We start from the raw sequence: 15,705 nt of genomic DNA, 5'->3' as shown, positions 1-15,705 counted from the left end.
TTAGCGTCCTTGATCAGCACTGATTTTTTATTTTATTTTTTTAATGGCAGTATGTTGATATTGATGATGTGATGGCAATCGAAAATGAGTCACGAGTAAAGCAATCTGATAGCAACCATCGCCGTGAAGCCCAAAATCAAAATAAAAGCACCCTATTGCCGTTACATTGAACTCCATGTACTATTGGGCGTGTTTTTTTGGAAGTTGGCCTACATAGCTTATCTTTGACATGGGAGATGTGTTGATGTTGTCTCATTTCGTGGTACGTGGTCATTTACACAGAAGCTGACAGAAGCAGATTTATTGTTTTTTAAGTTATAAAATTGATTTTGGGACATTTTATTTCGATTCCTAATTGTACTGAATAAGAATCTTGATTTTGTAGTGAATTGATTTATGGTGCACCTCTGGTCACTGTATTAGGTAGGCATAGGTAGTGGGGTCTCATTACAATAATGAAGAAACATGCTCAGTTTTGATTGATACTGTTAGTCCGATGTTTATTTTTTGTTTTGCTTTAATACAATAGTTTTGTCTCGTAAAGATGCTGCAAACCAGTTTACAAAGCTAAAAATTGCCTCAGTATAATACTTAACACTGGAGCTTGTATGATTGGCTGTGAGCAGGATTGGTTACCAAGGTGATTAGATTTTGGTCCCATACTACTCTAAAAAAAATTAGACACATAATTAGATTATAAGATCCTTTTGTTTTGGTGCATACGGCTAGAAAGCAGCTTAGGTCTTTCATTTGGCTGAAGTGCTGTCCTATGACCTGCATGTCCTCTGCAGATGCTGCATTGCTGCAGTGTTCTGCGACAATTAGACTACTCAGACTGTCGCACCAGCCTGCTGCAATTTTGAAGGATGAGGCTTCGCTGCAAGGCAGTATGCAGTACATTCAGTCAAATACCGTATGCAGTATTAGCAGGAAATGGGAGATTGGGCTTTTTGGAAAGAATGCATGTGACAAACAGATAAGGATGACGACGTTAAGAAATAGTCTGCTCCAGTCAAATAAATATCTGCAGGCTGCCCACTGAATTTACAGAATTGGTCTTATCAGATGTGAGCATTTAGACAATCAGGCAGACAAAATAAGAACGAGTGACCAGGCTTTCCTTCATACCATACAGTCTGACATCCATATTCTGATGGTTGCAGGGCTAAAGCTTGTGATTACTACAGCTTCACAAGGAAGCAATAAAGTAAAACAATCTGAGGAGGGAGAAAACGGGAGTGAGAGCGTGGAAGAGAGAGAGACAGAGAGAAAGAGAGAGAGGGAGTGGGAGTGAGAGCATGGAAGAGGGAGAGAGAGAGAGAGAGAGAGAGAGAGAGAGAGAGAGAGAGAAAGGGGAGGAAGGAGGTGAGGATGCATAGGAGGAGACTCAACTGACTTCAGAGAGGAATAGGAGCCGAAGAGCAATTCAAAAACAGCTGTCCGGCAGACGTCCCAGTCGACAGAAGTGCAGCCCTGAGGCAGAGACCGGAGGCAAGGCAGTGTGTTCAAGACATAAAAGAAACCACTGAGAACAAACACGCAGAAGAGCAGTGCGAGTGCTCTACCTGGAGAGGATCAAGCTTGACTGAGAAGGTGAGTGAGCGCAAGATTGTTTATTTTTAAATCTATGACTTACAATGGGTGAATCAGTCAATGTAGCGGAAGTGTTCAGGCTTGTATGTCGGTGCCCAGGTTAGTATTTTTTCCAAGCTTTTTGGCAAATCTCTCAAACAGATTGCTGACTTTGACTGACACATGTGAATGCATGCAATCCATGTAAAAGCAGGCTCTAGAAGTTAGACACTTGACTGCCAATAGCAACTTGATATGCTTCCTCAAGAGTAATGCAGCTACACATCTAAAGCATGCATATCTACAGCAAATAGCTGAGCTGGCTTTGTCTTTATCTAATTAGATTTGAGCAATTAAGAAAATGGATGGATAGATGGATATTCAACAGACAGATTGAGAGAAAGAACCTATTACTAAACGGTGCCTTTGAGAATTTGTTCTGTGTGCTTTGGTTTGGGTTTACTGCTAATCACACACCATGGATAAACTTGACAAGATGCAGGTGGTAAAGGGGTACGAAGATAGACATAGCAAACGCACCACCCAGCTATTCACACCGCCACTGCCCCACAGAAGTAAGGCCTTTGCCTATAATTGAGACTTTTTTAATGAAACAAACAAGACTATTCTCAGCCTACCATCTCTCCTTGAAGGAGCTCTTTCAACTTTTCAAAGAGATGAAAGCAAAGGCAGTCATTTAAACTGGTCTTTTTTTATTCCATTAATTAACCATAACAATCACACATGCTCTATTTCAAAAGGTTTAAAAAACAGATCTGCACATTCCGCAGAATGTTAAGTTGTTGCATAGGTTCTATTTGGGCAAATAGGGAAGTCACATGCATGTCATATTTTGAACAGCTGCTCTTATTCGATGTGTTGCCACCACGAAAATTTAGCGTTGTCATATGGTTACACCAGCCGTAACCCAAACAATGGTCCGCGACCCACTACCAGTCCGTGGATCAACTGGTACCAAGCTGCGTGCTCCGCACCCGAAATGTTTTGGAACTGGTTTAGTTTGACAGTTCATTAATTTGCGCCTTGTTTGGCTTGATCTTTGTTTTTAGCGCCGCCCCTGGCCGCCGTTGATATTACATTTTGTAGTAAGAAGGACGGTGTGGTTTTGAGAGCAGTCAGTCGGTGACGCACACGTTGTGAAATCTGGCTCACGACTGTCTGTCAGTTGCACTTTCTTTGTAAGAATGTTGATGTATGATAACATGCCCAAAATGTGTTTGTTTGTTGATCCAACAACTTGTGACTGTGGATGAATTGCTAGCTTATTTTAGTTCTTATCTTCATCATCTTATATAGTGCTGCCTTGTATGCATTCAGCTCGTTCACATTTTACTTTGTGCCAGGTATTTCCCTTGAAATTAATAACTTTAAAATTCATTTTCATAATTACCTTAATGTAATTTGCATACATCTTTGTACATTTTGAACCCCCCGGTCCGCAGTAAAAATCTCAAGCGTTGACTGGTCTGTGATGATATAAAAGTTGTAGACCACCGGGTTACACCGCTAATAATATACTGACCCACTTGTGTTGCACGTGACTTGCCCTCGAATGCCCAAACAAATCACGAGCCACACGTTGAAAAACAGATGCCAAAATCTTTCAACACCTTGCTCCTTATGCTGCCCCCAAGCTATGGACTAAGTCCCCAAGCAGGGACTGATGAAGCAAAGCTTAGTATTTAAAGAGGCTGGAGTGGCTCCAGGTCACTCCATGCCCACACAGATAGCTGTTGCTGACCCAATGACACTCTGGTTTATTGTGCTGGATGAATTCTCAGGCAAGTATATTTTAGGATAGTGGTGCCATCAGATTCCAAGTTCCCCAGAGGTATAATTGAAACCCGTGACCGCATTCTGTTGTGGCGGCTCTGCTTAACTCTGAGTGGTCAACACGTGCGACACTTGCTCTGTTTGAACAAGCACCAAAAGCAGAGTGCAAATCTGGGCCTGGCTTATCGTGTTTTATCATAGCACTAAAAACTCTAGATTATTTTGAACTGCAAATGTTACCCTGTGTTGTGCATCATGAACGCTTCCAGTTCAGTCAATTATTGTTGCCGCCTGATGAAGCATTGCTATGATTCTTGAAATTCTCTGATCGTGTGAATCACTTGCTGTGAGCTCAGTTTCGCCTTACCACACCCCGTGCAGGTGTGTTGGCAGCAGTAGTCAAAAGCCGCATGATTGTTTTCCCGGTACTTTGCGTGTGGCCTCTGGAATTCCTCTCATGTTTGCCATATAAGCCAAAATGAGTTACCAGCAGGATATCTGATGTGAAGGTCATACCCGTAGGCTTTCACCACACCAGCTGGCTTCTTACAGGCCACAAATGTTGACCTTGGCTATGCTCTAATACACAAGGGATGCGCTCCCTGTGAGAGTTCCATGTTAGGTCCATGTATTTTGATATTTCTTCTGGTTAACCATTAATGATTAGGTTTTGGCACAGCTGACTATTGCCCAGCTAAAAAGGGAGTAAATATGAAATTGGTTCCCCCGCTGCAAGTACAAGAGCTTCCATTCTCGCAGGAATACAGAATTGTTGTTCAACAGTTGTTCACCATAGGTTGGATGTCAGTGCTATTGGGAGTGAAGGTCTGGTTCTACTTAGTGCTCTTGTTCATATCACAGGTGTTTGATGGAGTTGAGGTCAGGGGTTTGGGCAGGAGTAATTGAGTTTGGTAGCTAACAATGAATTTTTATGGTCAAGGCCTTGCAATATGTTTTAAGCATGCCACCAGAGAGAGTCAGGGCACAGGAAGACATTTTTGGATAAATTTTGATATTGTTTAGCCTCCTTGGTATAAATTAAGTTCTCAGAGTTAGAAATAACTGAGAATCAATCCACTTCCTCTTCTGTAAAAAAAAATAAAAAATGGTAGGTCATAACATCAATCCATTCATTTTCTATAGCAGCTTATCCTCACTAGGGTGCCTATCCCAGCCAACTTCAGGCAATAGGCGGCGGGGGACACCCTGAATTGTTTGCCAGCTAATTGTAGGGCACACAGAGACAAACCATTAACACACCCAATCACACCTAAGAACAATTTAGTATGAAGGGCACAACATATGAAATGTATGGTACATATCAGGAGAAAATGTTTCAACTTGTTGACTTGCTTTTACCACCTTCTTGCTTTTCTTTGGCAATACACACAATATCAAAGCATAGGAATTGAATGACATTGTTAGACTTCACGCCAATCTGAATGGCGTGATCGTGATTAGCGGGCTGTAATGTAATAATTTGCCGCACGATAACTTATATCATTGATAGGTTCTGGAAATTATATTTCGTATGAACGTTTTGAGTTGCAACATTATGCTTATTGTTTACATTAGTGTGAATTTTGTTGCGTGTAGGGATTTTGCTGCAGTATCCGTTCCATATTTGCAGTATTTAATTGGTGATGTAAAGCAATTTTACAAGAGTAATTACAATAAGTTGTTGTATTCTTTATGTCCGCCTCATGTTTTTGTTTTACTTGACTGAATTTTCACTTCATGTCAGGGTGGTTCTTGACTGCCTTCTTGAAGTCAACTTATATAAATAGTTTCGCTATCTTGTGATTGGATCACTTATTGGTTATTTTTAACTAAATTAATTTATCAGTGAACATACTCGGCCCCAAAAACCCCGATTGTGTAAAGTCGTCTTTAAGAGGTACATTTGTGTGGAATTCGATTAATCAATTACATCTTTGGCATGTTCTTATTGAAACTTAAAATTAAGGGTATTAATGAGCTTACTCGGAGGAATTTGTTTTGCCATTTTCACCATTAGATAAATATTATTTTGATTAATGTTATCATTAATCTTTTTTTTTTTGTCAAATTAATGCAAACACCCTTTGTCCACTTGCTGTCAACTTAAAATGACATCACATGTACTCAAAGCTCAGATGATCAGATGATGGCCAATCTTGGCTCACCTGTTTTCTGGGTACCAAACCCAAAACATGTGAGCTATGTGATGTTTGCTAGTCGAGCCATGATCGAGCAAATGGCAGAATGCATTTTTAAAGTAATAATTGTATAATAAAAATAACTTAGCAAATTAATTATAGACAAAATATAAAGATTATGCTGGTGAAAATGTCTGAATAATTTTAGCATCCATTGGATAAGAAGACAAGTTCTGGAAGGTGTTAAACAAGCTCAGAGCAATGCAGGCAGAGGTAGTGCTGTAAATGGTGCAGATTTTAGCGGCGATGGGAGCAAATTCATTTCTCATTTCAGAGGTTCTAAGTTAAAATCCGGACTCTGACCTTTCATTGTTTAAGTTTCATGTTCTCCGTGTGCACGCGTGGGTTTTCTCTGACTTCCTCTCACATAGCAAAAACACACTTGGTAGGTTTAATGAAGACTCGAAACTATCCATAGGTGTGAACGTGAGGCATTGATTCTTTATTTGTGCACTGGGATCGGCTGGTTACCATCTCAGGGTGTACCCCAACTCTCACCCAAGGGCAGCTGGGCTAGGCTCCAGTACCACAAGCCAAGTGAGCATAAGCGGATGGATGGATGGATGAATGCTGATGAGGGGATTAGGGCTGATGAAGATGTGTTAGTTGGTTTAGTGTCCAGGGAAGAAACTTTGAGGGACAGATGGTGATGGACTGCCAAAAAGTTGGAAATGGTGAACACTGTCTTCCTGAAAAAGCAGGAACATAGAGTGGGCAGGTCAAAACACGAGAGTCCTCAAAATTACTCACACACCAAGATTTTTGTTGTAAATATTAATTAAATATTGAACACACCCGAGTTCAAATCCACCACACTCCGGCCTACCTGTGTGGAGTTTGCATGTTCTCCCCGAGCCTGCGTGGGTTCTCTCTGGACACTCTGGCTTCCTCCCACACTCCAAAAACATGCATGGCAAGGGGTATTGGACATACTAAATTGTCCTTAGGTGTGATTGGGTAAATGAATGGTTGTTTGCATTGCAACTGGCTGGCAACCAGCCGCAAGTCTGCGACCCATGTAAGCGACTATAGAAAATGGATGGATGGATAGATGGAAAGACCCTGCCAGTCAATTTTGAGCATTAATTGTAGCTGAACATTGTGTTATTTCCTTTAATTTCCCCATCTTTATCAAATCAGAGCTACATAAACCTTTTCTCCATCAATTCCTAAAAGTAAAAAAAAGTAAATAGACATAGATGGCACTCCTTGGTGGGGTTGCCATGACACTCAAATTATTAATATTTAAGATTTGGCCCCAACCCGTTAGCTCCAACTCCTTTTGGACACTATCATCGAAACATATTCACTCTCAAAATAAAATAATAAAACAATAAAATAATCTTATAAAACTTTAAATAATCTGTCATTTGTTGTACTTGGTCAGAAAAGTACAAAATTGAAAGAAATCTAGCCTAATGTTGTTCCTATCTGTGTAACAGGCCTGAGGCCAGAGCAGAGAATGAACAAGCGAGTGGGCATGAACATTGTGAGAATGATGACCAAAACCTTAACGGAAAGTATGAACTAAACAAGCACATTCTCAATAAACCTTGTCTCTTTTCTTGTCCCTCCCTCTTCCCTTTGTCTTTGTACTTAACTATGGGCAAACAAACACGCTCTACCTCTCACACAAGGCGTTCATTCAAAACCGCCATCAGTCACAAGCGCAGTCAGGCATATCGCACAAGCACTTGAATACACATGTACCCATTGAGCACAGTGTTGTTGTCCGCAACGCAGGGTTTGCCACGAATTTTGCCATTACTTGGTAAAGCTTTTGAATCCAAATGACTTTCCCCAAAGTGCAAATTCCTACCATGTACATTACATTACAGTCACACTTTCAACAACACTTCTAGGAAATACTGGAATTCCATTGTTGTCAGAGCAGCAGTTTCGAGTCCCAGCGAACGCCGCTGGTCTCTCTGGCTCTGCACTAATATGTATTCTGAATAAACATAGCCTGCCAAAAGTGTCTTTGATAAGGTTGATGCAGTATGTCTGTGGCGTGCAATGTAGCAGGAATGTGGACGGGTTCTTTTTCCCATTACCTTGTGTTTTCTTTTTTGTTAGGACTTTTTTTCAGTGATGTACAGTCAGATGGTCACTGCTGACAGACCTCATAAGTAAATGTCTATAAATGGGCAAGCTCTATTGCCACTCATCGCACGCACACATGCACACAAAGAGAGCGAGAAACAGAGAATCTCCCTGTTTCTTCATTCTTTTGTCTTAATGGTGTCTCACTCTATCGGCCAAACCAAATGTGCCCTTAGCCTTTTTACAGAGTTAATTCCACACTAAGATTGTAGTGACAATCTCTGGTTTGCTTGTTATGGAAAAGACTCAGCGAAGGCAGAAAGCAATCAGTAACTTCATCAAATGTGTTGTTGACTCATTCAGATGGTCTTTGTGCTTTTTCATTTAAAGTCAATCTTGTGCTTATCAAAGCCAAATCACTTCACAAATCTGCATCACCTTCTTTCTTAAAATCCACTTGCCCTTATTATGCGGCTCTCCCTAATCCCACTAATACCCTGTAACCTTTTTTCTCAGCCCTTGCCCATCTAGTGCGTGCCTGCGTGGTAGCGCTTTCTCTAGCAGGGTGCCCTCCACTGATCCTATTAAAGTCCCCCTTTTACCACTACCCCAATCTGTACACCAGCTGCTCAACATTAGCACACCCTCAATGGCACAGACCAAAGAAAGCTCACGTGAAAAAAGGAGCACTCATCCTCCTCTGCTCTTCTGCCTTTTAAGATCAGCAGATCGAGGCTGAGCAATGAAATGTTTATTATTTCTTTCAGAGTCCCAAGTGTGTTTCTTTGACAATATCTTCTTATTGTCAATACTATCTGTTATGTTGTATTCAGAAAAGATAGTTGCTCGACATTCTTGCATTTCCTAAAACGTTTGCCAGGTCGGTTGCTCCCAAGCAAGTTGATGGACTTTGTGTATAAATGCAAGACAGGCCAATAAAAAAAGTTATAGGCCAGTCAGGACCACATTTTTTTAAGCACAAATTAGGTTCTAGTGGTGGTGTGCCCAAGATTAGACAGAAAAAGGAAATCAGACTGTTTATTAAAAAAAAAATGTTACAAAGCATTTCTAGACCATTTATAGAAGGGATGCACCAAATGTTTTTTCGTGAACATGTGTTTGGTTTTTGACTGAACGACAACGCTAAAGACAAAAAGACTGACCAAAGAAGGCGAGCAATGCTATGTCACACACGAACATTGTGTTGCAAAGGCCTACTTGAAACCACACTCATGAAATAATACATGGACGTCAATGCAATGGCTGTCAGACGCTTTTAATTTGAAGATAGCCTTCGCAGCAGAGGTTGCTACTACCTAGCCTTATTCTTCATCACGACTCAGTTTTTATTGCCATCACATCACATTTCTACTAACATCAACATAACGTCATTAAATAATGTTCAATCTGATTACGGACGCTAAGAACTTCTGAATCAGTTACACTGTCATTGGGCATAGGACACAAGTTTCCAGCGTTAGCATTAGCTGCTAAGTATGCGTTGCACATGGTGCATTCAAATGCAGTTGGACATTTCAAACTCAGAGAGAAAAAAAAAGTCTCAATGCGTTAAACGTTAATGTATAAATATTATGGGCTTCCTATCTATTTATAAAAGCTAACATATCAAGAAGAACGATGAGGGTAAATTACGTTGATATTTCACTTAATCCCAATAAATGGTCCATCTTGTCACTTATGTTTACAATACCTAATCAAATATATAGGCTTTTCTTCCATTCTAGTGGTTGTTATGTCAATATATCAAAATAAAGACCCACATTAAAATGACCCCCCTTCGAATAAACATTGAAGCACTGAACAAGAATAATACTCAGAGCCATAATATGCTATCTTATTTTGTTGTCATTGCTTATTAACAGAACTGTGAGGGCGGCACATTATGTCACGTCACGTCTGGTTCCAAAGTTCATTGGCAAAAAAAGTGAATTTATACATTAATTTATTTTCAACATTTGGCCGTTTTGCATTTTGGTATCCGGTTTCGGCCAAACATTTACATTTTGGTGCATCCCTAGTTTATTTATTTAGTTACTTCTCTGCACTAAAAACAACATTTACAGAGGTATTTTGTATTGTCATAGTTGAGTTCATTTATTACAAAAACAATGCTGACAGTCTCTGTGCTTCTCTTTAATTCCAGACAAACTTTGCTCATTGGAGTCCCATCGCCTGTTCTGCACTCCAGTTGCTGAAAGACGACAATATATCTGCATGGACATCGTAATCCTGAGAACGTGACTCAAGGTTCTCCTTGGGGATCTGTAATCCGCAAGTTTTAGAGTTACTCCTACCTGAGCCCCAAAGTCACCGCCATGCCAGCAAAAGCACCTATATACCTGAAACCCGTCAACAGTAAGAAAGGAAAAAAATGTCGCCTGCGCGATATTTTGTCACCAGACATGATCAGTCCACCACTCGGCGATTTTCGGCACACCATTCACATCGGCAGAGGTGGGGAGAGGGATGCCTTTGGAGACATGTCCTTCCTCCAAGGAAAGTATGAACTCTTACCGGGCAAACGAGATGTCCAACCTCAGTATGGCGTCCAAAGTGAATTTTTGCGAGCAAACAGTACAGGCGATGCTTCCTGTGCAGAGACTCCATCTCCTGTTCTCAAGAATGCCATCTCCCTACCAACTATTGGTGGCTGTCAGGCGCTTACACTACCAATGATATCATCGACTGTATTCTCAATGCCCCCACAACCGCTCGGCGACATTATTGGGCCTTCAGCCCCAGTGAAACCTGACAGTATTGAGGAAGTAGAGATCCTACAGATGGATGCTTTGTTGCACTCAATGGACAAATTCAGTAGCAAGGCCTCACCTCCCTTTAGAGACATCCAGTCAAAGCCCGACGTCCTGCTTGATCTCCTGGAGAACATGAAAAAGCCCAGGCCTAAAGCAGTTATCAAGACTAACATGGAGAACAAGACACAGAGCAGGCTTGAGAAGCAATCTACTTATTACATCAATGGTCATAGCAACACCAGCTGCAAATCTAACGGAAGCCTTCACGGCGATTCAAGCAGCGTCAACTTTGAAGATTACGCAAACGATGACTGCAAGACCAAAAATTACAATCACACTAATAGTCTCAGAGAGAAGAGCAACGGTTTGGGACATTCAGGCAAAAACATTAACATGGAATTCAAACAGGAGCTCTCTAAGTGCAACGGAGAGTGGGTGGACAGAGACAGTGGGGTGGAGGAGGGCCGCATCTGTGATTTGGACTTTGAGTTTTCTAAAGAGAAGAGCACATCACAGGAGTCCCTCACCCGCATCACAGGGTCACTGCTCTCCCTTGAACTTGATCTGGGCCCGTCCATCCTGGATGATGTGCTCGACATAATGGATAAACCCGCAGTGAAAAGCAGGCCTTGAGCTGCACTGAGGCCCTTTGGAGGAAAAAAGGAATCATCAACCTCAAACCAGGAGGAGACAATGGACTGTGTGAGCTTCGTTAGACAGAGCTGCCTATGTTTTTATTATCAAAACATATAACTATTTTGGCTTCTATGGAGTGTTCCCTTTTTTTTTTCTCTTTTCTTTTTTGGCCATGCCGGCATGTTCATATGCATGTTATACTGCGTTACAGTATTGTGCCTTTAATCTTCAGATTTTTTTCAATTCTACATTTTTCTTTTGCAGATTTGAGTGTCAAACACTGTTTGCTTTTTGTGGGTTTAACAAAGCACTCTTATTTTGTCTCTTTTATTGTTCTGCCTTTTTTTTTAACGGCCAAGCATTATGCATATTGTGTTTTTTGAATTTTAACACAAATAAAACTTTTTTTGTGACCATGCCCATTTTATTGCGTGGGGATAATTAGAAATAGTCCAAGGAAGTAAAGATTGACAGAAGGACAGAATGGATTTATTTTCTGTCCTCAAACATTCCTTGCATTCTGCCTCCTTGCCCTGCAGTGGGAGCACCGGTGGGTCTTGAGCAGGCGCCTGCACCATTTGTTTGCCTGTAGAGGGGACATGCAGAGGAGGGGTCTTTGACATTCTCTGAATTCCAGCCACAGTGCACAAGTGTCCTGGGCCAGACATAAATCAGCTGTTTCAAGAGGTGGGGGGGCTTGGTCTAATCACACTATGCATCAGCCAAAATGAAGCACCTCAGGAGTAGTAAATGACAAAAATACGAGCAGAAAATCTAATTTGGTCAATTATGAGCGATAGATGCATCCTTTCCTACATTCCAGTTGCTATAATGACATGTTGACCAGTGTTGCAACAGTCTAGAAAGACAGAGTAGCGGCAGTAGTCTCTTAAGCCACCTCAGCAGTAGCTCAAATGTCCTTTCATTATATATCTGCACATTTGCGTTAACCATGCTGGAGAAGAAAAAACAGGACCCTCTGTGTTTGTGATTGGAAGCATATTTCATGTGAAAATAATCAACCAAACCCAGACACATTAATTAAATTCTTCTTTCTACATTGACCGGGCCATTGCGGCAAACCTTTCCCAAAGGTCCTTCAAGTATCCATAAACAACCACAACCAGCTTGCTGAAGCAATCTGAATCAGTCATAGAACCAGATGTTTGAAAAAACCCATGTCATCACAAAGGACATGCGAAGCCATTGGAAAATCCCGGCTTTTGTGCAAAAAAAGTCTCAACAGGCATGCAAATTCCATGCTAGAGTAATGAAAACCTTTGCTGTCAATGTAATTACTATTTTCACACCAGCACTGACTTGATGACAGCCTTCTTCAGAACGGACCCCAAGCAAGCAGCCTTTGATTTTAAAAAGAATCCTTCTAGTGAGTTGTGTAATGTTTCAGAAGAATTTCCGTGGAGATGCCAGAGATCTTTGGACAAAAAATTCCAGGAAATACCAGTGTTTTATGAAATCCAGTACAAATATTTGACATATGTTTGACTCTGAACACCATGTCCCTGTTTTATGGCTGTCTATTCAATATTAATGGACTATTTTTGTGTTTCAGCGGAGGATAGGAAACCATTAATGTAGCATACATCAACAAAACACTCCTTCACTTCGACGTTAAATGTGTAAATACGACTCAATCACTTTACTTACAAGGCAGTGAGTGCAGCTTTTTCACATCACTAGGGTGGTAGACAAGGACATTGCCATTACCTATGACCCTGGAATTTTCCAGTGAATTGCCTTCCAGTGAAAACACTGTATTTACTGTTTGTCCAGCAAACCAGAGACCAGTACCTCAGCTTTCCTGTCTGAGCTGAAGCTGTCCCTTCACTGATGAATAAGCTGTAAGCTAAGGGCCACCAGAGCCAAAAAAAGCATAGACCAAATATTTCCACCCAAGTCTAAGAACAGAGGCGCATACTGTGCACACTGTTTTTCACTTGGAGGCGTTAGTGAAGGAGTATCTCATGAGGACCTGAACAGTGAGTGACTGATGAGACGGGAACCTTTACGAATAAGACACCAGAGACACAAATTGTAGCACAAAATCTCATTATTGTTCAGCTGCTCTCACTGGATGTGTATCCGTGCAAGAGGAATTTGGATTGCTGTCACATACTCATGGGGAGGGATTCATCTAAATTTCAAAACGTGTATTCTGATCAAATTAAGGTGTTTACATATGTTTATAAAGATTGAAGGTTTTTAAATTTGACACATTAGAGTGAGTGCTGTCCGCACGGTGGAATGTAACATAAGCATGGAAAAGATATTTCCTGAATCAGAGCTTTAGCACATTGTCATGAAAGATTGATTTATTGTTTTGTTTTTGTTTTGTTTTTTTATAATTTGAAAGAAAGCCATTGATTAATTCACACAATCCCAAAAACATATGAAAAATCCAGACTAGAAAGTGGGAGCCTGGATCAACCCAGAACCTCAGAACTGCACATTGATGCCATTTCAAGACATCGTTCGCATTAAACATCCTCTTAAATTTAATTCATAGTGCCAAGTGTCTGACTTAGACAACACGCAAGAAAATTCTCGATGGTGTAAAAATGTGCCTTGTCCCTAACAGATGCTTTTGCTCAACTCTTCACTTGGGTAGATAAAGCATTAACTTGTTAACAGCATAGTCAAATTAGCTGAGGACCACAGAGAGCAAATAATGAAGAGGCCATGGACAAAATCAAAAATTTTGATACAATCATATCACTGCTATCATGACACCAACGCAAAAAATCCACCAATGTCCTCATTACAAAAACATGTTCATGCTGAAATATTTATATAGCATTCCCACCCCATCTTGTAAAGTATTTTTCAGAACTGTGAAATTATTCCCATGCTTGCTGGACAGACAGCTTTATTGTTGATACAGTCGGCATGCTACACATTTACATGCGAACACCATGATACCTGGCCAGAAGACTTATCCTGGGAAAAATGTACTAAAGAATTCCCAGAAGAAGTTTGGACTTAAGTGTTCTAGATATTTGCTGAGTTAGCAGATCCCTTTGAAAAGACAACAAAAGGAGGCTTTTTGAAAGTTGAGGTCCTTCTCAGGCCTGAATAAAAAAAGCGCGTAAGAGGTGATGCAGTGCAGATGCAAGTAAGCTCACACACTACGGCTGACTATGGATCGCTTGAGTTCCCTGCACTGTTGACTGCTGTTTGTCCGACAGTAACCATGGAAAATTCGGTTTGTATCTTCAGCACGTGAGGGCCGCGCAGGAACGAGGGCGAGAGCTAAACATGGCGCTGTCGTCTCTGAGGCACCAGAATACCTCTGTGACGAAACCCAGATGCATTAGCCAAGGTGCCCTGCAAGTTGAGTCAAACACAGGATACGCTAACGATAACACAAAGTGGGAGGTTGCATTTTATTGGAATCTTAAGTTAAGGACAGGTTTCTTCAATTGAAATTGAAATATTTCACTTACTCTAAAGGTGTTGGTTAGAAAAAATGCCATCAAAAACAATTGGTTCAAAAATGGACTGACACAACTTTTAGGGTTAAATAAATAATCGGTAGGGTTAGTTCCATTGTGACATGATTTTTTTTTTTTTAATTTATTTTTATTTATTTTATTTTTTATTTATTTATTTAAAAACAGTTGGGTCAAAAATACACCAAATTGGGCAAAAAATGGACTGCCACAAATGTTGGGGTAAATTGAAAACATGGATTGGTTGACACTATTGTATTATTTTGGGCCCAACTGTTTTTAGAGTGTAAGGAACCTCAGTTGAAAATTATGACAAGATATCAGCTGTGTCAAAAATAATCCAAATCGGGCATAAAAAATGGACTGACCCAACTTTAGGCATTAAACAGGTAACTTAATCTCACTGTTTTAAGAGTGCAAAACAATTGGTTAAAAAAAATTGCACTCGAAAAAAGTTGATTGACTAAACTTTTAAACTTTTCACTTAAAAAATCGGGTTGGTCCATTTCTACTCAGTTTGGGATATTTTTGACACTAGTATTGGGAGATTGCATTATTTTCATCATCACATTATTTTTTTTGATAAATAATTTAGGCAGAATTTTGAAAATACTGTGTCAGACTGAGCTGGTGTACACATTGGATACAATAACTTTTACATTGAACGGACGAATATGACATTGATGCAATCAAATACATTTGGGTGAGTTCTGAGGTTGTCCCAGGACACCAAAGTGTCAAGAATGCATGACTAATATGTTGTCTCATTTTTATTTCCCTGTGGGAAAAATGTAACTGGGCATGTGCTCAGAAGAATGTTAGACTGTTCGATGATTTGTTATAGGAAGATCTTCTGAGGAAGCCTGACCAAGAAAAGGTCATCTTTCCTAGATCACAGGCTACTGTTTTTCTCTCTTTCACATTTGCGTTTTCCGATGCAATATAGCAACAGTCCACCACGTTGCTTCAGAGAGTTCTGTATCTTCAATAGGAGGTACTGTATTTATACATTTGCTCTTTACAGCATTTCGGCCAAGCGGCAGTGTGTGAATTCCTTTAATGCCATGCAGAAGGAGTGGCGCTAAGCTAAAGGAAGGGTCTCCCCTTATAGATGCTGGGTGACATCATGTGACTTTTTTTGAGCTGGTGGGGCAACAACATCCCTGTCACTTAAACGGGATGACTTTGACTGCTGTCACCTCCTTGGAGCCAGAAATG

At 40.6% G+C, this 15,705-nt stretch overlaps 1 protein-coding gene across 1 annotated transcript; it reads left to right on the top strand.

The window, feature by feature from the left end:
* The first annotated feature begins 1,346 nt into the window (after nt 1-1,346).
* On the top strand, nt 1,347-11,430 carry cdc42ep3 (CDC42 effector protein (Rho GTPase binding) 3). The gene is made up of 2 exons (XM_088421669.1): nt 1,347-1,593; nt 9,772-11,430. The coding sequence occupies exon 2, from the start codon at nt 9,944-9,946 to the stop codon at nt 11,012-11,014; it is 1,071 nt and encodes a 356-aa protein (XP_088277795.1). The 5' UTR covers nt 1,347-1,593; nt 9,772-9,943; the 3' UTR covers nt 11,015-11,430.
* Nucleotides 11,431-15,705: the final 4,275 nt, after the last annotated feature.

The sequence above is a fragment of the Hippichthys cyanospilos genome, chromosome 8 (assembly GCF_059441005.1).
Source record: "Hippichthys cyanospilos isolate Australia breed blue-spotted pipefish chromosome 8, RoL_Hcya_1.0, whole genome shotgun sequence".
Taxonomy (NCBI): Eukaryota; Metazoa; Chordata; class Actinopteri; order Syngnathiformes; family Syngnathidae; genus Hippichthys; species Hippichthys cyanospilos.
Note: the sequence above shows the minus strand (reverse complement) of the source record. Positions and strands in the feature narration are given on the sequence as shown.